The sequence below is a fragment of the Canis lupus genome, chromosome 3 (genome assembly GCF_011100685.1).
Source record: "Canis lupus familiaris isolate Mischka breed German Shepherd chromosome 3, alternate assembly UU_Cfam_GSD_1.0, whole genome shotgun sequence".
NCBI lineage: Eukaryota > Metazoa > Chordata > Mammalia > Carnivora > Canidae > Canis > Canis lupus.
The window spans coordinates 80,950,580-80,978,528 of NC_049224.1; the positions used below are offsets into that span (position 1 = coordinate 80,950,580).

The window sequence follows — 27,949 nt, forward strand, 5'->3', positions numbered from 1 at the left end:
CCAGTCATAGTTAGTATGGGCTCTGCAGTCCAACAGATCATAAGCCAGGGTAGTTAGAGAGAGAGAAATTATGACCAGTGCCAGATATAATTACAACCTCCTGCCCTCAAGATAGCCCTGCTTTCATGTTGTCCCTCTGGTGGCATCACTGTCAGGTCAGATCCTAGAAAGTAAAGTCACTTTCCTTTGTTGAGTTCCTGTATGTCCCAGGATCTGTGTAGCCATCAACTCATTTAACCCTCACAACGTCCTTACAAAGCAGACATTGGTATCCTCCAATTACAGATTAGGATATCGAAGTCCAAAGAAGAATCAGGTCTATTCTACCTCAAAACTAGTCTCACCCCTTCACTGCCTCTGGTTGAGTAAGTCAGACCCTACCTATCAACAACCGTAGTATTTGTACATAACAGACACTTAATATGTTGAGTAAATAAACAGTTTGAAAAGTTGCCCCAGTCTTACGATCCTATTAAAGTTAAGAGCGAAATCACAAAATTGGGTATCATATTTTTGGCCACATCTGAAAAACATGATGGCTCTACTTATGAAAGTAAGCTTTTCATCTTACCGAAATAAGAAAACTGATCATTTCAGCTTTTTCTATTATGAAACTTTTTCAAATACAGACAAATTGTTTTGGGGGAAAATTAAGATATAGCAGAGGTGATAATAAAATATCTGTTGGGTAATAAATAAAACGGTTGAGATTACACAAAGAAAAAAAAGTCGAACTAGAGACCGCCCAAATAATATTTTGTGGTTTATAAAATGTGGTTATCAAATTTTTGGAATGTTTGCCAATCATTCCTTCAGTGAGCAGAATGATTCCTGCTCTCCACTGCATCCCCTCCCCACAGTTAAGGTGTCCACATCCTATCCTGTGAATGTAGGAATAGGTTGCCTTACATGGCGAAGGGGAATTAAAACTGTAGATGGAATTAAAGTTTTAAACAACTGACCTTAAAATGAGATTTTCCTGGATTATCCAAGTAGCCCAATGCAATCACAGTGCCCTTAAATATGAAACAAAGGCAGCACAGTGTCAGAATGGTACGGACGTGAAAAAGACTACCAGCTATTGCTGGCTATGAAGATGGAAGATGGTCAAGAGCCAGAGCATGCAGGCCGCCTCTGGAAGCTAGAAAAGAAAATAAAACAGCTTCTCCCCTCCACATTCCAAAGAAGAAACGGAGCTCCACCAACACATTGATTACAGCGTAGTGAGATCCATTTCAGACTTCTGACCATCACAGCCCCAAGAAATAAATATTTGTTGTTTAAACCACATGTTCACCATAATTTGTTACAAGGATAGTGGGAAACTAACGTTACACTACAGTAAGGCCTGGAAGACACCTGGAAAATTATGATTAGATACATCAGCCAACATCCCAGGGGACAGAGTTTCCTGGTTAAATTGTACCCCAATGCCTCTGTTTTCTTCGACACAGTTTAAAGTTAACTATATAAAATATATTGCACCATTTTATCTTTATGCAGATGGTTTTAGCCAACACTTTCTTAAAAATCATAATATAGATTGCCATAATGGAGAAACACTAAAAAATGCATTGAAATACTTAAAGTATTAAGACACATCATATATCTTGTTCCAATGATTAATTATACTGCTCTATTATGATTCATGAAAGAATCCACCATGATAGCAACGGTATAAATGACCCAGTGATAAAAATAACCTGGATTATTAAATCTTCAAAAGTCTACTGCAACAAACATCTATGTATGGTTTGGTAGACTCTACCCAATTAAAAACTTGGAAAAAAAGTGAAAAAGTAAGGGAAAAAAGAATGAAGGAAAGGAAGGAAGGAAAAGAAAAAAAAAAAAAAAAAAAGATGCTTCTTCCTTCAGCCAGACTTAGATAGTTGAAGTAGCCATTGTTAGCTGGACTGTTTTTGCAAGTGAATTAATTTCCAATGCCTACAAATAGTTGCTATTAATATTAGCATATTAAACCACAAATCCACCAGTGTAAATGTGCTCTTAATAGAATATGATTCTGCAAGGTTTTGTAGAAAGTAAATGAGGTAGATTTCAGGAACAGTTACTGAAAATAAAGCCTCAGGAGACTGGAGAAGTGGGTATCATAGAACTTTAAAACACTATGGAACAGAGATGCCAAAATGTTTTTTTTTTTAAGATTATTTATTCATTCACGAGAGACACAGAGAGAGAGGCAGAGACATAGGCAGAGGGAGAAGCAGGCTCCCTGCGGGGAACCTGAGGCAGGACTTGATCCCAGGACCCTGGGATCACAACCTGAACCAAAGGCAGATGCGCAACCACTGAGCTACCCAGGCATCCCAGAGATGTCAAAATATTAAAGGAAGGATTAAAACCAAGGCTAACTCCTACTATAACCCTCAACCATACTATAGTATAATTATTCCTTGGCAAGTCTGTCTCCTTTACAAGACTCTGAGTCCCCGCCTTTTTCTCAAATATAACGGGACATCGATAATCGGGTATTTTTTTCTCCTGTGTTGCCCATTCCAGAACATTTACTCCTGTTTTCTCTTTTCATGCCGCAGGCCTCACAACTGAAGCTAATTCCCCCAAAATCAATCTGGTTGTTCTTCCAATAAGTAACTTCCTTTTTGGGTCTTTTACTATGAGGCTGAATGAGGACATTTTACAAATGTAGTCCTGCTGCTCCTTCTTTCTAATATTCTTTAGAAATGATAGAAATATATTTAGAATTTTTAAATTATCATCTAAGTGAGGGTTATCAGCCTCTCTTACCTCCTGGAGGCGTGGTGCTTCCAGACCAAAATTTACCCTAGGATTTTAAAAAAGCACTATTATTTCTTTGGAGGAGAATAATTATCTATGTGTATATATTTATGTCTATGTTCATATTTATATTTATGTAAAGTGAGTATATATACGTATATACATGAGTGTGTAACTTGAACCTGAGTATCTAAGTGCCATCAGCACTAAACAAGGACTATTTTACTGTCACCTGGACACAAAACCAGAGGTCTGTTGTAAAGTGACATCTTTAAGAGATCAGAGGATCAAGAATGATAGGAGAAAATTCAACCAGGGTCGTTTAGTCTTCCAGTGTTCTCCTCTGTATTCTGGATAGTGTCTCATCCGAATCTTTTCATTAGAAAGCCTCACATCACGCATTTTGTTCATCCAGAATCCACCATGATTAGAAATATAACTTGGAGAGGCAACATCTTAAAAGCTGTCATCAACCAGTCACTTAACCATGACTATCTGAAAGCCAGTTGATAACAAGTACCAGTGCTAATAGAAGACATGAAAGGTGCTCATGGAAGAAGGAGACCATGAGAAGAAATAAAAAGGACCTAAAAATAATTAGAAATTGTAATAAAAAAATCATCATGATTTTTCTTGGGAGATCCCAGGGCTATGACACTCTGATAATCAATGCATAAAATAAATACAAGGTATAAAAATACAAGCTTACATGACTATTTTTAGGAAAATATGACTCAGATGAGTGGCTGTATTTTTCAAAGTTGCCTGGAGAGGGTGTAAATATTCCAGTAATGTTGCCGTGATTAAAAGCATCTATATAACTCCTCTTTTGGAAATCACTTGGCAGCCTGTGTCTCTTTTCTTTCAATCTCCTCAATGATAGTAATAGTTCCCATTTGAAGGTGATTTGACATGAGCAAATTACTAAAAGTCATTCAGAGCCATGTGTGAAGAATTCAGAGTGAACAGTACAGTGAATAAGTTCGGTTTTTGGTCAAAGTCGCAGAAAGACTAAAAAAGCAGCAAGGCTAACTGAATTGCTCATTAAGTGGTTCTAATTTTAACAATCAAGGAAAAAAATCCATTAGAGATGCATCAAAAGCAAAAACCTGTTGAAATGTAAAGGAGGATGGGGTGTGGAGAAAATGCATTCCAATTCAGCTCCAAGGGGAATAGTTAAGGCCTTATGGCTGAGGTTGCAAGACTTGACGCAGGAGAAATAAATTAAAGTGACATTATAACCTCCTTGTGGGGTCCTGGTCAATTGCCAACATCCCCAGGAGTCGCTACATCCTTCCCAGGGTACCTGTAGCTCCTACTATAACACTCAACCATACTACAGTATAATTATTCCTTTGCAAGTCTGTCTCCTCTGAGTCCCTGCCTTTGTCCCAAATATAATGGGACATCAATAATCGGGCATTAAATAAATGAATGAACAAGATTCATTAGGACATGTAACTTCTGCTGGTCTTACTCAACATCCTTCATGATTTAGGATCATAGACGTTGGTGGGAATACATCTTAAGTAAACTTTGAGTTCTCTCTTTGCTTTTCAAATTTTTTTAATTTATGCCATCAAGGAATATTGCAAATCCCAAATGTGTTAGTCCTTTGTAGCTTTCTCAGTGCAGATGAGATACAAAAACTTAAAAAAAAAAAAAAAACACTCAGTTTTTAAAATATTCTTATCACTTCTCTGCCTGGTACTTACTGACATCTGACTTCCTCTGAGACAGTGAGAAAACTCAGCCTGCTTGGCGGGGAAAATGAAGATAGAGAAAGTGTAAAAGCTCAGGATGCCACTGAGGAAAGAAAAGAGCAACATCTCAGATATCGTAAACTGATTCTGCTGTAGAGGATGCTAAAGGATGGAGGGAGACACAGATTGCCTGCAGTCTAGTGTCTTCTAGGAGACGGCTGAGTACAGAAAGTCCACTTCCCTATCATTATTCTAGCAATCTCCCTCCACAACTTGAAACCTAGTGAGATGGCTAATAACTTTTCTTTAAAAGCATCTTTCTAAAACTCAGTATGCCCTCAAAATTTCAATGGTCACTGAACTATTATTATCATTATCATTATTTTTATTTTTAGTTTGCAAAGATAAATGTGTGACTAATTTAAAACAAAATAGCTTGACTTAGTGAGGGTATGCACTTGTGCACTTCTGAGTGTGTGTTGGGGGGGGTGAAGGAGCACAGAATGTTATCTTTTACTCTCTAGCACTTTCCTCAAAGCTTGATATTTTTTTTTTTCCCAGAGCTTTTCAAGTATAAATTTAAAGAGGCATTGTAGACAATCATGGAAGTACAAAAAGATACAACTTCCTATCTCTAGTCCATTCATACTTTAATTTTTTTACTATCCTTTGATGAAAAACTTCCTCCCCACCCATTTTTTTTTTCAATCAGTCAATAAACGGGACCAATAAGAAACCATTTTAAATAAGAAATCAGCCAAATATTTTTTGGCTCCCTGAACAAAACCCTCCTTTTATTTTTCTTTTTGTACCTTGAGGCTTTCCTCTCCAGTTCTGAAGTATGTTTTTTCTCCCGGCCTCAATAGGACATTTCTACTTTTACTAAACCAGATAAAATAATATGTCTTCAATTCTCCTGCAGTTGAGTGCTAGGAATAAAATGACAACATAACACTTATTTTTGATAACAAAATAGTCTTTAAGAAAAAAAAAAACCTAAATTTTCTAAGAAAATAGGTTGGCTGCAGCTTTTAGCACCATCACTTCATTTTTGCTTAATCTCCCTCCAACCTCCTCAAAAACAGTTTGTTTGCTGTAATAGGTAATAAAAATTACGTTCACCCAATAGCCAATGATTCGCTGTTTGATTTTTCCAGTGTCTTACATTTCCCATGGAGTGATAAAGAAGTTAGAAACACAACATAAAGTTGAGTGATCGGCTCAAACTCAGAGATCAAGACCAAAATAAATCTTATAAAATCTGCATCTGCCTCTCAGCCAGATTGCAGCCACTAATGCGGAGGCATATTGTATGGTAAGGCATGCTTTTAGATGTGAGGATCTTTCTGGATTTCAATGTCTCTTTATAGGAAGCAGAATGTGATGAATAGTTTCTTTCTTTCTGACCCTTAACAAAAGCAAAACTAAATTCACAGCTCAAATGGCAGCACTCTTACTAATGCTACAAATCCGAAAAGCACCACGCAGGTCAACTATGAACACAAGGTAAGTTGCACAAGCATGCAGGACACAATAATTGAGGGCTAGAAATGTGGCTAGATTTCCTTTGTTTAGGTTTCACACAAATCTCTCCTTTTCTTTGCATGGCATCTCTGTACCTGAAATACAGAACTGAGCATTGCTGATGTTGAGGAGAGAAAGGTATACAGACATATTTATGTAGATTATAAAGGCACTATGTACAAGTGAATTTATTTTATAAGCCATATCCGTTCTTCTTCACACTGAGTATCTCTATGAACTGCAATGTGGCACAGTGGGGACATAAGATACTTTACATTCCTCAAGGATGTAACATGGTCTAAGGATTAGAAAACAATAGTATATGTAATATTTGAAACTAGAAACATACAGGAAAACAAAGTTCTACATGAAACCACTTCTCTGGCTGTTTAGAGCAGTTGCATGATTATAAATGCTTCTTTGCCATTGGAAGTCCATGCTTCGTGCTGTAGCAACAATTGCTCTTGTTTTATAATAATAATAATAATAATAATAGTAAAATTAAAAAGTTAAAAATTAATGGCAGTGAATTCTCAAGGACACATAAACACACATTACTATTACTTGCTTACTGTTTAAAGTAAATATTCATACTATTTAATCCTGGACACTCAACACAATCCTCATTTGTCTATGTGAATAGAAAAGAAAATCACAACTCACAAAGTGTATCCAGGAAACATTTTTTAGAGTGATGGCATCATATATAGAATTTCTCCACATTCTTGTAGTGTGGTTATGGTCTTTTGTGTTTTCTTCTATTTTTCCCTCCCTGAAAGTGTACCAATATCTACATTGATGTTTATAGATTTCATAGCTGATTGTCTATTTTCAGACACCAAATTTGAAACAGCTTTCTAGCTCAAACCAAACTGTACCTACCTTACTTATAAGCTATTGATGTCGTAATTTTAGAATGTACTAATGATGCGGACATTCAGTAAGCCACTAACAAGCAGCGACTAATTTCTAGAGTAGTGCGGCTTTAAGTTGGTTGTTTCCTTTGGAAGAGTGAAGCTTTTAAGAGAATGTTAAAGAGGTGGTCTGTTGGGTTCAATAAGAATTCAAGTGAGGCCCAGAAAAGATGAGGTGGAATTCCTTCCCATTGCATCCTACTTTCTTTCCCAAATTTATTTAGAAATAACTGTAATGTTGGCAATATTTTTAATACCTATTGTTGATGAAACAAAGTCCTATGAATTTTTAGGTTAGACTATGGAAAGAAGCACCTCAACAATTTGCTTCAATAGTTTTTGAAGCTTAAAAAGTTTAAATCATTCCAGTAGTATGCAAAGATCATTTCAGAGCATAAGATACAGAATTACTATATAACAGAACCCAGAATTAGAGTATAAAGATACATGTTCAGAGACATTTATTCAGTTGAATAAATATCCTATAATAAAAATGTAATCAACACATTAAGAAAACACTGTCATAGCAAAAAGTTAACACATAATTATTTTCATAACGAATGTATTTCAAATGGGCTTTGGTGGTACTCACTCGCATTTTAGGGGACTGAAATCATATTCCATAAAGAAATAGGATAAAAATATATTTTAAAAGGAAAACTATGACATGATATAGGTCATATTTTAAATGAATGTTTAATAATGAGCAACTAAGTGGAGGAAAACCAGAAAAAATTACCAAAAAAAATTTTAAGGAATTCACTTCTACTTTGCTGTCTTTTCAACTGTTGTGAATATTTAGAAAACACAAACCAAAGACTCAAAATAAAAACACGTCCTTTCTTTCTGGTAAAACGGAAATAAAAATGAATATTTTACAAATCCTCTAAGGTACAATTTTTTTCTCTGTAAAAAGACATTTCCTATCCTAAATAAAATGGCAATTTATAAAAATAATGAGTTTATGTTTCTGCTTGTGTTAATAATATACAAAACAGACTACGTGAATACTGAGTGAAGTGAAGAATACTAAATAACAAAAAAGGAAAACATATTTGTGAGGTGTTCCCAAAAGCAGAGAGTGGGTAGAAGGAAGAAGCACCTACTAGTCTAAAATCTACCTTCCCATATTTTGATTTTAACTTTGATTAAGGCATAAGATGGTACTGTTAAAAACATTGGACTGAGTGACCTAATTTCACAAACATAGTATAAAAGGTATTAAAATAAGAAGGTTGAAATATCACTGAGGACTTTATGAGAATTAGGTGAATCCAATTTCCTTCTCTGAGAACTAGTTGACTCTAAATTAGACGTGTTCGGGGCAGCCCTGGTGGTTCAGCGGTTTAGCACCGCCTTCAGCCCAGGGCCTGATCCTGCAGTCCTGGGTTTGAGTCCCACGTCGGGCTCCCTGCACGGAGCCTGTTTCTCCCTCTGCTTGTGTCTCTGCACCCCTCCCCTCTCACTGTGTGGCTCATGAATAAATAAATAAAATCTTTAAAAAATAAATAAATAAATAAATTAGACGTGTTCACATATACGCAGTGGTTGAGGGTATGGCCCCTGTGGCCACACTGTCTGTATTTGACCCTCTGCTCGGCCACTGTACAAACTGTTGATCACTCAACCCTGCTGTATGTCCCTTTGCACATCTACAAAATAACAATAATTAGCTCTATCACCTATTTAACCGGTTAATATATGTAAAATATGCTGACCCGTGCATAGGAATATGGCATGCAATGTAAGTTTAGCTATTATTATTTGTGTAGTATCCCACTGAAATTGAATCACAATGGGGGATGATTTTTGCCTGTTTTCATTACTGTTGCTTCTCCCATGTTCAGAACAAGGCTTTGCACATAATTACATGATTGGCATACAGTAATCACTCATTCAGTGTTTGCTCTGAAATGGTAACCGCATTACCTCTGTGTACGCACATGTATAAATGTATATACATAGGATACGCATGTGTACATGCACAGAGATGCTAATTTCTTATTAAAGGTAAAACATTAGAGAAAAAGGCAAGAAGTTTTTGTAATAAAATAAATTAAATGTCGCTGACCTAATAGTGTGTGCACTGGTGTGGAAAAAATAGGTATTACCATCTTTCATTCCTAATGCCGTATAGAAATGCCATCTCTATCTAAAATTGAACCTTGTGTTCAACAGTTAAATTCAATCAAAAGTAGATTCAGATGCAATAATAAAAAAACCTTTAAGTTCATGCCATAATTATTGTCATTTTCCTGAAAAAAAGGACTGATTAATCTGACATTTTTAATATAGGAGGTCAAATGTAAAATTAGCTCTAGAAGCTTAGAAGGGTAATTCTTAGAAAAAGTCTATTCAGCTGTTATGGTCCACTGCCTAGAAATTCCGACCAAAGGGCAGAAAAGAAGGAGTTCCTTTTCCCAACTTTTGATGAGTTTACCCTGTATTACCCTAACAACATCACCACTTCCTACATCTCACTGGACATATATACAGTTCCTAGCCTGCTCATTACAGATTTTATCACATGAATTTTTAATTTTATTAGGTAAATAAAAAAGCACAATCAAAAAAAAAATCCTCAATGTGTCCATGGATTGTGTAATGATGCAATGTATTGGATGCCTACATATCAATAGTTGGTGAAGAGTCACTCAGAGTGTGGTGCCAGCCTCAGTACCTGTTTGGCAGTTTCCACAGGCCATGAGAAATCAGACCCACTGGGTCTTTGTCAGACCAATTATGCCACTGTGCATGAAAATCCACTGAGACTGTTCTTAGAAAAGAAAGATTATTAAACCTACATTATTATAGTTTCAACTGACTCCTTCTCCACTTAACTCCTACTGCTTTTCACTTGGATCTTAATGCTGAAAATACACTAGAAATTTAAGACTACATATTACGATCATCATTAAAAAAGACCTCCTATATTTGTGGAAAAAATCTTGGACTTTTCAATATAAATATTATCTTACCTCAATTAATACACCTAGATGCACTTATCGATTGGCAAAATTAAAATAAGGAAGATGTTACTTAATAGCTCAAATCCCTGTGAAAGCTGAAAATTGCAGAAAGCATTCAAAGATATGCATACAAAGTTAAAGGTTATAAGCTAAAAAATGAACTTCAATTGTGTCCTCCCAAAATTCATATGCTGAGGCTTTAAACCCCAATGTGACTGATTTGGAGTTATGACCTTTCTGGAGGTGATTATGGTCGCATGAAGTTGGAAGGTGAGGCTCTCATCTGATAGAACTGGTGTCCTTAGAAAGAGGAAGGGAGGAAAGAAGGTCGTTTGAGGACACAGTGAGCACATAGCGGCCTACAACCGGGAAGAGAGTCCTCATCAGAAGTGGAACTTGCCAGTACGTTGATCTGAGACTTCTGGTGTTCAGAATTGTGAGAAAATCAACTTCTGCCATTTAAGCCATCCAGTCTACAGTATTTTGAATGGCAGTGCTAGCAAGCTGAAACGGACTCTCTTTTCAACCTGCTAAGAATGCATAGGAGGTATTGTGGGCTAGACTACAATGCAAACCACAGCCTAAATATGTACATTAAAATCTCTCAGGGAGATTATCCTAATAAAAATTCTCAGATTTGGAGAGAGCAGTATGTTGGAGGGGAAATGACTTTAAGTAGTTAGCGAACCCTGTTGTATGTAGAGTGGATGGGATCTAGGAGAAGTTCTGTTTTGCTTTTCCCCAGTTACATATGTCGCATGGAGACAACAATAGGACCCGCCTCTCAGTTATTAGAAAGGGGTAAATAATATAATGTAGTATACCCCTTAGCAGAGTGATTGCCACAGAATAAAAGCTCAGTAACTCGTGGCTCTTAGAGACTGGGTGTGATGTGTGAACTAAAAATTCCCAGGAAAGATCGCACGGAAGAAGAAATAACTGAAAAAATGATGGAATCTTTTTTAAGTGTCAAAATGGATAATGTCAGATAATATCAAACTGTTACAAGCCATTCCTAAACCACTTGCTTTACAGCCATGAGCTATTTCTGTTCCCCCTTCACCATCAAGACCTCAGCAGGCACCGAAAGCCTTTCTGATTATCTACAGGGCCTATTGCCATATGTTGCACCTTGATCGGGGATCAGTATAACTTGGAAGAAATGAATCAGAGCAAGAGAATATGAGATGCCTCAAACAAGCAGTAGGACAAATTAAAACAAACAGCACCCCCGCCCCCCCCACCAAAAAAAACAAAATGAAGAAACTTTTTAATATAATGGTACTAAAAATACTCCAAAAGTGTAAATGCATCTTCAGAAGGTGTAGAGAAATTCATGGATGACTAGAAATATTATCTTAAATTGTGGTAATGCTTTACAAAGCCCCAAATGTTATTTTCTGTGACCCCCACCCCCACCCCAAACCCTGTCATGTAATCAGTGCAAGGGTTGTTATGTAAAATGACAAGAGGACAGTTTCAACAGGTTTCCGGACTCCAAAGGCCTTACACAAGGTCACACTGGCCAATCAGGGACAGAACCAGGGCGAGAAGGCAGATGTTCAGATTGCCTTATCCAGTTCATTTTCTATTTTGCCAGAGGCCTTCGAGAAGTGTACTACGAAACAGAAGTTAGGAATTTCGGGGGCCCTAACCCAAAATTGTTGTAGCTTGACCTACCATCTGTAATCAGAATTGAGGATGGGTAAGTGTTAAAAATTCAGGTTTCTGGGCTATAGTACAGACCTACTAGGATTTCAATTTCTGAGAACTGAATGAAATTATTATTATTTTTTAAAGATTTTATTTATTTATTCCTGAGAGAGAGAGAGAGAGAGAGAGAGAGAGAGAGGCAGAGACAGAGGGAGAAGCAGGCTCCACTCAGGGAGCCCGACACAGGACTCGATCCCGGGCTCCAGGATCAGGCCCTGGGCTGAAGGCGGCGCTAAACCTCTGAGCCACTCGGGCTACCCGAATTGAATGAAATTAGAATAAGAATCAACTACACGTCAATAATGTGGCCACTTTTTATTATTATTATTATTACAGTAGTCTAATAATACTAGGGAGGAGGAGAGTATGTTGCTATGCAGTGGTTATGGGTTTTCTTTTCCTTTTTTCCCCCTTCTGTGTTCTTATCTTTCTCTCAAAAGTAGGGGAGCAGCAAATGAATGGAAACAGAGGAGTTGGACATGATGATATTCCGGACTAAAACCAAAATCCAAACCAAACCAAAACACCTGGTCTAAATGGAAAGAAGTAGATGTTTATTGCTTTTTGACACTAATCTTGCAATCATATAGAGCCATGTACCACTCTTACAGTTACCAAGGCCTTGGGCCAGAATTCAAGGCCTCAAACATTTGCTTTGTCAAACTTGAAATTCCTTTTTCTGATATAATCTCATTATTTCCTGGAAGCCTAGCTAGGGTTGGAGACACTTGGTGCCTTAACAGAGCTCTGGGCTTTGAAACTACTGAAGGCTACTCATCCTTCTCCAAGGCCCTCAGCGCAGAATCTGCATTTCTTTAGGACTGGTGATCTTTGTGAGCTGCTGACCTAGTTACCTGCTTAAGCAATTTACACCAGGGTGTGACAAAGACTAAACCCAACTCCTTCAGAAGATTGCAATTTGCATTTGCAATTTAAAAGAGTGGTCCTTCAAATATGGGCTCCTAAGGTGTTGTGGGTTTTTTCTTTCTTCTTTTTGTCCTCCTCCCCTCCCCCTTCTCTTTTGTTTGCTTGTTTGAGAAGAGTTGACACACAATGTTATAGTAGCCTCATGTGTACAACATAGTGATTCAACAAGGAGTTGTAAGACATTCCTCAGCTCCCACCTCAGTGCCTGCCACTCCCAAGAGCAAGCATATTCTCTCTTCTAGATCTCTTTCCCTAGTAAACCAAGTGCATGTTTCTCTGATATTCTAGGCTCTCACCTTTAAAAGTGATGCTCACCATGGGCTTTCAGAATAAAAATGGAAATGTGAAAATGCTCACCCTTTATTGGTGAGCAGGGGTTGGTTCAGTGAATGGACAATATCTGCAAGAACATATAAACTGACAGATACTTGCACCTGTGCTTGGGCATAAATGTACCTATTTTTTTTTTTTTCCCATAAGGAAAGAGACAAGAAGAAGGATAACAATCTGGAGGCACCTGGGTGGCTCAGGTCATGATCCCCGAGTCCTGGGATAGTCCCATGGTGGGTTCCCTGCTCAGCGGGGAGCCTGTGTCTCCCTCTCCCTCTGCCTCTCCCCCTGGTTTGTGCTCTCTCTCTCGCTCTCTCTGTCTCTCAAATTAATAAATACAATCTTAAAAACAGATAACAATCTGTAGAAGATTAGAATAAGGATCTCAAGACAAAATACTGAAAACCAGTATGTTTGCATGTGTCTTCATACCCCTTCAAAATATATCAGAACCCTACTGATTGGCCAGTACCTCCCTTACTTGCCTGGCATATTTGCTTAGTAGTTTAATTTTATCTTTTTTTTTTTTGAGGGTTTGGTGTTAACAACACCACCAAGGAGTAAGGAGAGGAAATGAGCACTGCTCATTTGCTACTGAAATGAGAGTCATACCCACACAGAGAGGGCAGGGACTCTAGCCAGCACCACAGGTAGCCTTTACGGTGGAGACATCCACCCAGCAGGGAAAGAAAATAACAATTAGGACACCCAGAGTCTGATATAACAGTGGAAGTACCATAGTCCTGTGTTTCAATATGAAGGGATCTTCAGGATATTTAGCACCAAAGCTCAGGCCTCTTGTTTGTCATTCAACAAATATTTATGAGTATCTCCCATGGGCTCCTAGGAGTATCTCTACTAAGCACTGAGAATACCATTGATGGACAAGACAGACTGGGAGGCAGGCCCCGTGGGTTTCATGTATGTATCTTGCCTACTTTGCCTATTTTTTGCACTGGCCTATCTATAAAGAGACTTGTTCCAGCCATCGTTTTAATTACACCCCAAAGCCTTGCACTGTGTATTAAAGATAGAGCAAATGAACACAATCTCTATAAAAGGAATGGAAAAAAACCTCACAGACATCCAAGAAACGTGTTTTGCAAAGTTATAGATTGAAAATCATTCCCAGAGACATATTTCAAACTGCGGAATTACTTCGTAAGGGTCTTGAGTTTTTCCAGAGGCTATATATTTCCAGCCTCAAAAATATAGTTAGGGTTAAAGTGACTTACTCAATTCTTAAGGGATTTGTTTGTTTTTAAATCACATATGGGGTTATGTACAAATCCAGTTAATTAATTAGATCTGCACGTTACACCCACAGCTTTTTGTTTGCTTTGGTTTGGTTTTGGTAGTATTAAATTGCAGTTTATGACTGCAAAAAAGTTTGAAAACCTGAGGCATATCCTAAGGAGTTCTTCTGAGGTGATTTTACCCAGATAAATCAGAAAACAAGACTGTATTCAAAAGCACCGATTTCACAACTTCCCCCAAGTGCTTGCAGTACACTTGAAATCTGACCTGATATTTATTCAAAGACTTTATAAAGTTCCGAAGCTAATTCCATCAGTCATAAATAAGTTGGTTCCTTATTTCAGTTTCCTCACCTCAGAAATAACAATGGTGCTTTTCCTCACAGATTGCTGAGGAGCAAATGAGCAAACATGCAATCAACGTTTTGAAACTTAAGAAGCATGATGCGAATATAATCTATCATTTTCTGCTCCCTAATCTTTTATATAATATATTAATTCCATGAGGACAAAGACTGTATCTTATTACTTTTGGAATATTCAGTACCAGTGCTGATAGTAGATGTGTTGAAAGTTATTAAGCCAACCTCTAACATTCTCATATTTTTTCTTTCGATTCTGTGATGGAAAATAAATTATTATCTTATCATTTAAAACAAAATGTCCAAACGCTGAATTTATAGGGTAATAGATAGTTTGTTCTGAGTCTCACTCCATCTATCCACAGGCACATCCCTACGCGGTGAATTCCAGGAATTACAAAGGAGACTTATCAAGAGACCTGAGGTGGATGCCAATTGGGAGCAAGAAGGTGGAGAAAGAAGGGAAGTCTGTGCAAAATAGGAACATGGTGACATGTTCAAAGAAGAAAACACACAGAGAGAAATGATAATAGCTTTTTGCTGTTGATGAATCCTGCTGTAATAGTTGCTGTTGATTATTCGGAGTCAGCTAAATAGTACATCAAAATGTTTGGGAATGTTATTTTTTTTGTTTTGATTTATTATGCTTTTCCAATAATAGCCATAGTTTCCCACCCCAAACAAACTGCAGTGGTGGTTCTGAACCCTTTTCAATTGCTTCCGCAACAAAACACATTTTTTCCATGGCAACCAAGAACAGGAACACACACACACACAACTGAAATCGGGATTGCACAGGACAACATTTACCTTACGGTACGGGTGATGTACTTGGAATGGTTCTGTTTCATTTCATATTTTTCTTATTGTGGTGAAGATGCTCTAAACTGATTCAAGCCTCAATAATGTGTTGCAACCTAAGTTTTCAAAATGCTGCCTTAGAATGTTCTTCTTTCCGAAAGTATTTATGTATCTCCTCTCTATGTGGTTGCACTTAGACTATCTTAAAATTCTGGACTTTTTCCCTCTATAATTTTGTTTTTGTTTTTTTTTTTTTTTAAACTTTTTTTTTTTTAATTTTTATTTATTTATGATAGTCACAGAGAGAGAGAGAGAGAGAGAGAAGCAGAGACATAGGCAGAGGGAGAAGCAGGCTCCATGCACCGGGAGCCCGACGTGGGATTCGATCCCGGGTCTCCAGGATCGCGCCCTGGGTCAAAGGCAGGCGCCAAACCGCTGCGCCACCCAGGGATCCCTCCCTCTATAATTTTGAATTGATATGATTTGTTACACGATTCACACTATAAGCACACGTAAGGAAGTTAACTACTTTTGATAAGGAAACATGACATCTTCAAGAAGCAAAGAGTGGTAAGGCTTCTTTTGCCAGCTTCTTACACTGGTACTTGTGCTCAAAACAAATTGAAGAAGTTGAGGATAATTAGGTTTTATTCAGGAATTTCACTACAGTTTCAATATTTCTGAAAATTTTCATTTTTGCAAAATTAAACGGCTAATAGAATAAAAATCTTGAAATATATACATTAGAGATTTGCATGGGTTAGAGTACATGTCCTATCACTCTATGTTTTAGTATTCTTCCAATATGTATTTATTTATTATTTTTGAGAGAGATGGAAAGAGAGAGAGAGCGTGTGCATGTGTGCGTGTGGTGGAGGGTAGGGGAAGACAGGGCGGGGAGAGAATCTTAAGCAAGGTCCACGCCCAGTGTGGAGCCCAACATGAGGCTCTATCTCATGACCCTGAGATCATGACCTGACCTGAAAAGAAGATTTGGACGCTTAACCCTCTGAGCCACCCAGGCGCCCCAGTATTCTTCAAGTATTTATTTTTATTAAAGGGCTCTTCTATTGACAATAATTCACCGAAAGAAATCCCAAGAATCTGGTATCCTTAGTATTTCAAAAATTGTGGAAAACTTAGTAGGGCAGATGATGTGGTAAGTGTATTATAAATTTATCAAACTTTACACACGGAACACTTATTTTTAGGCGCAAAAACACATACAATAAATAGAGACATAAATATATAAACAGAGAATTGGAGGGACCACCCAAAGGATTGCCTGACTTACCTAGAATATTACTTACAAAACTAAAATTCAGCCACTCTCTCTCTCTCTCTCAACAATATCTAAATTCTGAGTTCTCGGAAGTAGCTTGAATTTATGTTATCTGACATCAAATAGAATAGCCTTCAGATAAATGTACCACAAAAACAGAAAGCCACAAATTCCTTCTGAATGTGACTACAGTGACTTCAGTAAATCTAACTGAAAGATTCCAAATTTTCTTAAGGGATTCAACAACAACAAATTCTATAGATAGTACAGAATCTTTGGTCAATATCTCAAGATTAAGGAAAAACCAGTCCATTGGCAATAAGTGCTTAATACAAAATTAATCTCTCAAATTTGTTTTATAGACAATAGTTTTTATAAATATTGTTCAAAGTCCTTGCATATAGATGTGTAGGAACACACACGAATACACACAGTGACATTTAGGAATACACACACAGAATGAGCAAGAGACACTGTCTTTTCCTCTAACACACTATCTCACTGGCTTGGAAAGATTGTGGTTCCACCGTCCTTAATAATGTTGTTCAATTTAAGGTTTTAGCAAAAGTCAGTATTTAATGTACTACAGACAAACACTCAATAGACTTAATTTTCCTGGGTCCACACAAAGCTAGAATCTCAAAATAGTTGTTGAAATGTGCCTTGGGATATTTTTCTTTTTTTTTAAATTTCTGCTAACCACTTCTTTGAGAATGGAATTAGTGGTGACTTAGACATCCATTAGTAGCACATTTCTTTATTAATACTGTTTCTTTTATAAGTTTATTTATTTCAATAGTATTTTTCCTTATATGAGGAGGGAAAAAAAAAAACCTTGAAAATCAAATGTACAACAAGTGAAACAAGCAGTGATTGGCTGACACCCCACGGCCAAGGGCAGGCTCCAGCAGGTTTCGTAGTAGCAAGGTCATCAGAGTATGGTGCATAATGGAGCATCATATTAGAGTGGAATTCAGCCAAACACAGTAATGTATGGATGTAGACGCATCTGAAAGAAGGAAAATAAAGATTTATGCAGGTAAAAAAAAAGTGCGATGAAAAATTTCTCCCCAATGTCTTATACCCAATCAGAATGCTGTAGTAGAAGTTCTGGTGCAGAGAAATTTTTTTTTACAAATTATGTGTTTGTAAATAATAAATATGCTCAGGGGGAAAAAAAAAAGTTAACTTGTCAGATGAATCCTACTCGGAAGCTTTAACAGTTTTTTTTTTTGTTTGTACACAGCATCAGAGTTCAATACAAACATCACCAAATTCCTGAAAATAAACCTTTATTCCGCCTTTAAAACATTAATTCACCAGAAGTGATAATTAAGATTAGTTTTAGTGGTTTCAGCTCAATTCTTCTTGGAATGTGATTTCTCCCACAACACTAATGCTAAATAAAGCACTGTGTAATGTTCCGAAACAGAGTCCCTACTTTAGAAAAGATTCTAAGGGCTTTTAAAATAAATAAGAGAGAAAAGTAAAACTGACTCAAGATCTATATGAACAGATCTTACTATTTCTATAGAGCCATAGTAAATAAATGGATGGGGAACCTTGCTATAGCCTTGGAATTGCTTACATACAGCTTAAATATAAAGCTCTAAACAATTATTATATCAAATTTCCAACATAACCTCCACCACCATCCTCTCCCAGGAAAAGAAATGAGGGTAAAATATCTAATAGCATTGGTGGCTATGGTGAAGCAATGGTTTCGTCACGTTATATTGTTTTTAAAATTGTTCAAATTTGATTCTTGAAATTAATAAACTCAATCATTAGCATTTTTATTTTTATCACTATTTAAATTTAAAATATAATACACCAGGAGGCAATCGAACTGAAAAAATTAAAAATGTCACCTTCTTTTAAAAATTTGCTAGAAAACAAATTAAGAGGAAAAATTAGTTCACGATTGTGTGGTAAGGATGCTGTGAAGGTAGAGTGCGCCTGCAAAGCTGGCAAAATGCAAAGGAGCATAGAAGCCAAAAAGAATCATCCATATTAATGAAAAAAGTAAAAAAATTATCCCAATTAGAATGCATATAAACTTTCCTACACATTTTATAGAAAACTTCTATTAATTTCCATTCAAATTATGTTTTTATTGAGGATATACTAATCCCAGATAGGAGCTTACATTTGTTATCATGATTCTGCTAAACTAAAAATCATGTCAATTAACTTGTTGCATACATGTTCTAAAAAGTGTTAAGTTACTTCAGTGTGTCATCAATTACTATTTTACATAGGGGAAAAGAACCATCAATTTCTTTTGAAAATCTGTAAAATTTGAATTATAATGTCCCCCGCAATTTACAGATAAAAGCTAGAGCCCAAAGCAGAATTATAATCTCTTACAAAAACTTCAGTCTTCATAGCCAAATATATAGTTATACTTACAAAGGTAAATCTCAACAGATTTTTGTCTCTATTGAAATACGTACAAAGTTACATAAATTCAATTTTATTCCTAGAGGTAGTATGATCAAAACCAAAAACAGTGGCTTCTGCATTCCAGGACTTGGATCCACGTTGTATCCTCGATAATCTTGTGATCTCAACCAAATTACTTTTTCATAAAGGCCTCAACTTCTTAAATTTCCTTGCATCAGTCAAGGTACCAGCAGACGACCAAATTTACATCCCAAAGGTTCAGGCAGAGAAAGGCCTCAGTCTCTCTTCATATAAAATGAGGAAACTGGTTTGAATGCTATCTTTTAATTCTAAAATGTGATGACTCCAGTGATTTTAGATACAAACACTGAATGACTGATGACATTTTATTTCAGTTTTGAATGTGTTTAAAGTTCAAATATGTTCCATATGTTAATGTATGAATATCACAATGAAATAAAAATCTAAAGGCCCCATCGTTGGTTTATAAGAATATATCTGTATGTGTTTGTGTGTGTGGAGAATGAGAAAAAGAGATACCAGGTGTATACTTTTCCACATATAAGATATGTAATTACTCAAAAATAGAAATAGATGACACGAGAGAATGATTTTGCTATATTTATCCAACTTGACTTGGAGGATTGACTTAAAATCTATAAATTGACTTTGTGGTCTCATGTCTAAGTTATTAATCGACGTGGGATAAGTTTGGGATAAGTTTCAAACTGTTATACCTGGTCTTCCAATGTGGGATAAGTTTGGGTAAGTTTCAAACTGTTATACCTGGTCTTCCATAAAAAATGTCTATATTCAAAGTAGATCAAATCGGCGGATGACCCCTTCCTTATTCATAGACATCAAGAGATCCAGGTAATGCTGCTTTAGTAGATCTCTCCTGACTCAAGACATAACCCTTCATCGGTTTTTAGCCTCTTGTCTATTATCAGGCTGAATGTAACAGAAATTCCACCATATGCAGACTGACTGTACCTCTTGAGAGTGTTTTTGGTTATACACAGAAGGATCATATTGTAGAAATTATGCTTATCAAATTGAAACTAGAAGCTGTAGCTGGCATCACTCTGCAGATGCATTTCCACTAGAGTATGTATGGTGTAATGTATGTACACCAACAAACTGATACTTAGTGTTCTCAGTGCTGAAAGCTCTAATATTTGATGGCAAGTCATCCATTTGTTTCCAGACTACAAGTAATTTAAAAAATAATTTCTGCCATATTTTTTACAAAGTATACAATGACTATATTGGGTACAATTTGATCAATTAAAGAGAACATTATTCAGGCTACATTCTACAGTTCCAAAGAAGCAAGGGAAACTATCACTGGACTTAATATGAATTTTTCTTGAGTATTTCTGCATGAGCTACAAATGGATTTTTAAATTAATGTTTATTCAAGCTGTATCTTCCCTACTCTTGCCAAAAATAAAGTACTTTACTTTCCATTTACTAAATACAATAAAATTTTTACTTGCCAGTGCATTACCTAAATAATAGCATGGCATGAATAAACTCAGCAGGACCTGAAAACGATAAAGTAGTAACTATACTTTTATATGTTTATCAATCTTTTAGAATTACATCGTTCTTTAAGAAAATTGAAAAATATTTAACACATAGTGAAAGTTTGAAGATTTAAAAATAAATAGAAATATAGAATGCCTCTGTCTTTATTTTACAAGTCAAATGCACTATTGTACTTTCAAGTCACAAAACTTGAGCAACCACTAAGACCAGGCAAAGGAAAGGTGGACACTTAATCTCAATAATGCTGTCAATGATCCACATTCTGCTCAACTGGACACATTACTCAGTTGAGAGCAAAGACTTTTGTTTGAACTGCAAAGGTCTGAACTATGGAAACCTGGGTTATATCATCACTTTTACTCAGGTGTGAATTTCAGAAAAAAAAATATATATAGCAACTCTGCAACATACATCTACATTCTGCCAAGGACTAAATACAGAAGCTTGATTTGAAAATTTCTAGATCCTGTGAAAACAAACCAAAAAGGGGGGCGGGGCAGTTTTTACAAACTTATTTCCCCAAAGCTGCTTAATTTATTACAATATAACCATTAACAGGATTTAGGAGCAACACTTTGAAATGTCTAATTCTCGTAAGGATAAGAACACTGTAAACAGACGCCACTTCCATTATATCACAAGCAAAGAACTATGATAAGACAATTCAAGAAAATTATAAATAAAATGAAGTCTTTATGTCAGATGAAATCTCTGATTTTTAATTAATCCCTACCATAAGGAATTAAAAGATGGCATCCCTCAGGGTTTTCCCTAGATAAATTCAGTATCAAAGGGGTGAATTATAACAAAACCTCGTGTTCTTTATTTTATCTTATAACAAATTTAATCACAGAAAAAAAAAACATTCTGGTAGTTTTATAACACTTTATTTTTAAAATAAAAATAGAAAATCATCTACTAATGGTACAAACAAAAATCAGGACAAAAAAAGATCCTGTTTATTATGTCAGATGTCTAAACAGAATGTAACTTTGTAAATGGATCCCTTGTCCCCTGACAGCAATATTGAAGAGATGAAGAGTATCAATTACTATTACTAATCACATTAAGGGGAATGTGTTTCATTCTCCTTTATTTTATTTTGGTTCAGCTATTTATTATGGTTAAAACTTTACACATCTTTTGAATACCTAATGACGACACGTAAGTTGTCCAGTTACTTTTGGCAAACTGCATGATGTATAATGATGGCTTTGCAGGTTTTCAATTCTGGTATATGAACTTCTTTGCTCTGTGAAGAGCCTAACACCATACATTAGTTTATTTATAAGCATATCACTTTGCCTTTTAAACAGCATGCCACAACAGTCTTGATATTGGCTGTCTTAAATATTCAGAATATAGAGCCAACCTCCTTTGATGAGCCAAATAAAGCTTAAGTGACAGCACAGAACATATGAGGTGGTTGTATAAAATATCTATAAATCTGCCACTTGATACGTCCGCTCCAAAGTTTAAGATTACACAATTTAGAATGCAAATGTCATTCAGCCACGGGACAAAACATCCCATTAGGCTGACTGTGAAAAAGTAAACATTCTGCAGAAAGATCTCTTCACACACTTTTGCGCTACAGAATTTTCCAAGGACATTTCTATAGATCCAAATTTATTTGTCTGTGTTTATAAGTCATCTTGGAAAAGTAATATTATCGTAACTAGAAGGGTCCTTGTTTACCAGACCAATAAAAGTACCAAAACCAAAACAAAAATCTCCTCCTAACTTCAGGTAAAGCAATAACACAACAGATATAAACCCTCCAGGTAGTAAATTTCAGGTTAAAAGAAATAAGTAACTGTGGCTCAAGGGCATCACATATTTTCGAAAGCCATTTAATGAAGTCCGAGCCTGTATTTTCTCGGATTGCTTTGATTATTGGGTATCAAATCATGTTAGGTCTCTTTCTCCTTATCCAAATAGCTACAGTAGAGTACTCTAAGTACCAAATATTTCTTTAGGAAATTGATTTTTAAAAGTATGAGAGCAGTAAGGATTTAATATCTCTTTTCTATACCATCTTTAATGAGCCCATCAATAACATCTTTAATGATGCCATAAAACACGTTTTTCTTCTGCTTTAATTCTTCTCAGATTGCACATGTCCACACGCAAAGCACACTTAATAGAATAACTATTACTGGATATTATTTGACAGTCATAAAAGTGTTTTTTTGAGATGGGTTCTCTTGATAAGATATATGTGGTATTTTATTAATGGGGTTGCTACAGCATCAGACACAGCAGTTTCCGAAAGATTTTACTTGCTCAGGGTCAGACCTTGGTGGGTGTGAAAAGTGAACTCTGTGAGCATTACATATATCACACAAGCAAAACTTCTGAGAATAAATTTTCTGTTTTCTGAAGTTCATCTCAAAGTTCATATGCTTTTTTAAACCGTTTCCACATTTCACTGAGAGACAACGGTATCAAATATTCCATATCACCTTCATAGCGTCAGGATATCACAACGCAGACCAAAATTGTCTTGCACACAGTGCATCAAACACTTCTGTTGCTTGGACTTAAATAATAAATGGGTCATGCACTTTACTTTTGCTTACAGACTTTTAATACCAAACCCGAAGAATGCGAGTGCTAACTGTATATCCTCACAGAAGTCTAATTGTTACAGAGAGCGAAGTATTAAAAATGTAGTTTTGCATGGTATTTGCATATCATCAAACATCTTTAACCCAACATTTTTTTGTCAAAGTAGTATTTAAGTATCTCAGACTTGGTACTGTATTTGCATGAACCAGCCTCCATGATCCGTAAAATCCTACGTAACACATCACATAGCTAAAACTTTTAGAGTGTCCAATTTGCACAGGCACCTGTAGTAACTTGGGAAGTTTTCTCTCTGGATGTAATTACCCACTAAGCAGCCACAGAACACCGTAATTTCGGGTTAAAGCTCACCATCCAAACAATATATACACATTTATCCTGAAAACAGAAAACTAGGATGAATTAGTACTGGCAAGCACAAAGAGATGTGCAAAGACACTGCCTGGCTTTGAATACCCTGGTAGCTCACACCGGTCTGGGAACCTGCAAAATACAGAGGTGCACCTCGCGTAGATGGCTCGTACCCAACTGATGATCTATGAATTAACGTTAAATTACCCCTATTAAATCCGTACGTGATGGCTTTAAGGGAGAGAAAACAAAACTTCACAGAAGATGCTCTGTCTCAGAGTTATTAGCCTTTTTCTGGGATATTTAAATATATTTGGAATACATCTTACCTGTTTGCTGTACTTGTTATTGGTTTGACAGCTGTATTCAGAGCAGTGATCTGATCCAATTGAGATGTTGTCTCCTGCTCCCACAAATGTGTTGGCTGGTGGTAGATCTTGTACGGCCTGGTGTTTTTTTCCTGCAGTTGGTGACTGGGGGTGAAGCTGGACAGTAGGCAACGGAGAACTGGACTTGTAATGCCTGGCCAGGTCAGGACTGCCAGGCCCACCATTCACGGATCGGTATCGCCCCATGCTTGGGCTGTCTGACAGCTTCTCGTTCACACTATCATACCTCTGTCCATTTGGTTTAGAAGCTTCCACAGTGACAATGCTGCTGTAGAGAGGCTGCTTAGATTTTTTGTTTTTCTTGTCCTTTTTAGGCTTTTTGGATTTGTCGTGCTGCTGGGGTGTAAAAAAGTCCTCGTGGTCCTTTTTGCCAGCTTCGTACCCATTTTTATTTTTGGACCGGCAGTACCTTGCCATCACTACAATTAGGATGATCAGAATCACTGTCATAATTCCAGCAACCACCCCAATGACAATACTGAGTCTCTGTTTGCTGATTTCATAACTTGGGTCACCGGCTATATCCTGGGTGAGCGGGGTGTGCAAACTTCTGGCTATCTGGGAGTCAATCACAGTCGCGTTGGAAACACTTTCATTGACAAACACATGCACCAGAGTCGTGGTGGACTGGGAGGGCTGCCCGCTGTCATTCACTTGCACCACCAACCTGTGCAAGCCGTAATGCTTTTGGGTGAGCTTCCCCACCAAGGAAACCACACCGCTGGTGGGATCAATCTCAAACAGCTTGAAGGGATTCCCTCCCACAATGCTGTAGTTGAGGTCTGCGTTGATGCCATCGTCGCTGTCCGTTGCCAGCACGGTGGCTACCACTGTCCTGACATTACTCGAAGGTGGCAGTAAAGTGTAGGAAATGTTTCTGGGAAGGGTGACTGTGGGAGCGTTGTCGTTCTCGTCCATCACAAAGAGGGAGACGGTGGCCGTGGCCGACCTGGGAGGATCTCCCCCATCCACAGCCTTGACCCTGAACGTGTATGTGGTCTGGTGCTCCCGGTCGAAGGACATGGTGGAGTAAATGGTCCCCGTGTCGTTTTCGATGGAAAAAATGTTACTGTTTTCCTCTATGTAGAGGCTCATCTCTGCATTGCGCCCCTTGTCAGCATCCATCACCGTGACCATCCCCACAGGGCTGTTGGGCTGCAAGTTTTCCTTCACATAAAAGGTAAAGACGTCCTGCATAAACTTAGGGTCATTGTCATTCCTGTCGGCCACCTGCACGATCACCGTGGTGCTGCCCTGCAGCACTGGGATGCCTTTGTCTTTGGCGTTAACTTTAAACTCGTACCTGTCGGTCTGCTCGCGGTCCAGCACGGTGTTGACCAGGATGTCCCCAGAATCGGGGTTGATGGCAAAGGTCCCCATCACGGCGGAATCCAGAGAATAGGCAATCTCTGCGTTCTTCCCACTGTCGGCGTCGGTCGCCAGCACCGTGGCCACCCTCTCTCCGGGGACGTTGTTCTCGGGGAAGTAGACCTCCACCACCGACTGGCCGAAGACGGGCGGGTTGTCATTGGTGTCTCCGACCTTGACGACCAGGGAGTTGTTGCTGGAGAGGCTGGGGCTGCCCGAGTCCACCGCCACAATGACCACGTTGAATTCCCGGGTGGTCTCGTAGTCCAGGGGGGCCGAGGTGTGCAGGAAGTACTTTTTCTTGTTCTGGTCGCCCTCCGTGTCGCTGGCCGGCTTGAGCTGGAAGGGCACGTCCCCCACCACGGTGCAGGTGACCACGCCGTTCTCGCCTTGGTCGCGGTCGGACACCTGCACCAGGGCGATGGGGGTGTCGACCAGCACATCCTCGGCCACGTTGGCCACCCCGTCCTTGAGCGGGATACGCCCGATCTTGCGGATCTCGATGGACGGCACGTTGTCGTTCTCGTCCTTGATGTTGAGCACCACCGTGGCCTTGTCGGTCTTGGGGGGCTGCCCGCGGTCGCGGGCCATGACGGTGAAGCGCAGCTGGTTCACCTCCTCGCGGTCGATGCGGTGCAGGACGCTGAGCCAGCCGGACGTCTCGTCGAGGCGCAGCAGCCGCCGCACCGACTCGGTGGCCGCCCCGAACACGTACTCGATCTGCCCGTTGACCCCCACGTCCAGGTCGGCGGCTCGCAGCTGCAGGATGGGGGTGCCGGGGGCGCTGTTCTCCGCCAGGTCGGCCTCGTACACGCTCTTCTCGAAGCGGGGGCTGTTGTCGTTCACGTCGGTGATGAGCACCCGCAGGATGGCCTGGGAGGAGCGCGGCGGGTCGCCGCCGTCCCGCACCCGCAGGGTCAGCTCGTAGGAGTCGCGCTGCTCGCGGTCCAGCGCCCCCTTCACGATCAGCTGCGGCTGCTTCTCGCCATCCGGGGTGTCGGCCACCTGCAGCTCGAACACGCTGCTGCGGCCGCCGGGGCCGGGGTTGGGGCCGCCGCCGCCGCCGCCGCCGCCGCCGCCGCCGCCGCCCTCCGGGGCGTCCGGGCGCCTCCTGGAGCCCCCGGGGCCGCCGCCGCTCGCGCCGTTCCCGCCGCCCCCGGGGTAGGGGGCGCTGTCGCCAGGCCCGGCTCGCCGGCCCTCGCCGCCGCCGCCGCCGCCGCCGCCCCCGGGCTCCTGGAGCAGCTCGTAGCGCTCGATGCCGTTGCGGCCGAAGTCACGGTCGGTGGCGGTGGGCAGCAGGTAGAGCGTGCCCACCGGCCGGTTCTCCTCCACCGTGAGCGTGAGCACGGGCGACGGGAAGGTGGGCGTGTTGTCGTTGATGTCGAGCACGATGACCCGACCCTCGAACAGGTCCACCCAGCTCTGCGAGGGCCCGATCACCGACACCTCGAAGTCCAGGAAGCACTCGTTCTCGTCGAAGATCATCTGACACTGGGGCAGCTTCTCGCGGTCGATGCGCCGCTCGCTGGTGCTCAGCTCGCCCGTGAGGTTGTCGATCTTCAGGTACTCCGAGCCCGACTCGAGGCTGAAAGTCACCTCGCCCGAGCCCGTCACGATGCCCAGGTCCGAGGCGACGTTGCCGATGCGGACGTCCGCCGGGCCCTCCTCGGCCAGCCGGTACCGGAGGAGTTGCTTGGCGGCCGCCAGGCTGAGCGACAGCGGCAAGAGGAGGCAGCAACCCAGGCACCAGCCGCGCGCCCACCCCGCGGTCCGCATCCTCAGCATCTTCTCCTGCTGCTGCTGCTACTGCTCCTTCTAGGCACGGCCCCCTCGGCGCCCCCCTCCTCCGGGGCCGGCCGCCGGCCCTCCGCCCGGTCCTCTTCTGGCTCCGGGAAAGGAGGAAGGGAGAGGAGGGAGGGGGCGAGAGCAGCGTGCGGAGTCGGCCGGGCGCGGGGGGCGGGGGGGGGGGGGGACCGGCGACAGATCCTTCTTCTTCTTCTTCTTCTTCTTTTTTTTCTTCCGCCTCCTTCTGCTTCTTCCGAAAGTTATTGTTTCATAATTCATGCAATGGGTGCTAATCGCCCGCTCGCCGGCCGCCGTTCAGTCGCAGCACTCACAGTTCACGGGACACTGCGCGCCGCGGGCTCGGCGCCCCCCCCGCCCCCCTCCAGAGTCATCCCCGCGGCGGGCGGAGGATCCCGGGCTCCCGAACCCCCGCTCGGCCGGATGGGGCCGGAACCGCTCCGGCAGGCGGGCGCTGGAGCCGGGAAGCGGCGGGGAGCAAGCTTGCAGCCTCCTCCCCCGCCTGCCAACCCCGTTCGTCTTTGCTGCTACTCGAGTTGAGTCCGATTCACGTTTCAGCCACTCACTCCAGACCCAGCTCCTGCTCCGGCTGCCCAGGCAAACGTGAGTTGCTTCCTGCACGAGGCGCTGGGGCCAGCAACAAGCCGGTCTGAACTCTGACTCCGCTCTGGCAGCGGGGGAGCCAGGCAGCGGATCGAGAATGAAACGGTGGGGGGAAAAAAAAAAAAAGAAAAGAAAAAGAAAAAAGAAAAAAAGAAAAAAAGAAAGAAAAAGAAAGAAAGAAAAAAAAAATCCCTGGCAGGTCGGTCGCTTCGGGCACCGTGCAGTGGAGACCACTCGCGTCACACGGCGGTCCGCGTCCGGGTCCCCCCCGCGCGCCGAAGAGCAGCCCGAGCCATCTTCAGAGACGCCCGGAGAGTCAGTCCCTTCTCACCCCCAAGAGCTCGGGTTTCT

The 27,949-nt window shown here is 40.2% G+C and overlaps 1 protein-coding gene across 14 annotated transcripts in view; it reads right to left on the bottom strand.

Annotated features, from left to right (window-relative positions):
* The window catches only part of PCDH7 (protocadherin 7), a 415,603-nt gene extending 388,504 nt beyond the window's left edge, over nucleotides 1–27,099 (bottom strand). For 4 of the 14 annotated variants that reach the window (XM_038533523.1, XM_038533526.1, XM_038533527.1 and 1 more), the window contains exons 1-2: nucleotides 23,765–27,099; nucleotides 963–1,016 (exon numbers count right to left, since the gene is read on the bottom strand). In XM_038533523.1, coding sequence (XP_038389451.1) covers nucleotides 963–1,016; nucleotides 23,765–26,977 — 3,267 coding nt within the window. In that variant the 5' untranslated portion in view covers nucleotides 26,978–27,099. Of the gene's footprint in view, nucleotides 1–962; nucleotides 1,017–17,275; nucleotides 17,548–23,764 lie in introns of those variants that run through there. The other 10 variants (XM_038533524.1, XM_038533520.1, XM_038533519.1 and 7 more) reach the window with 4 other exon arrangements.
* Between the last annotated feature and the right edge of the window lie 850 nt (nucleotides 27,100–27,949).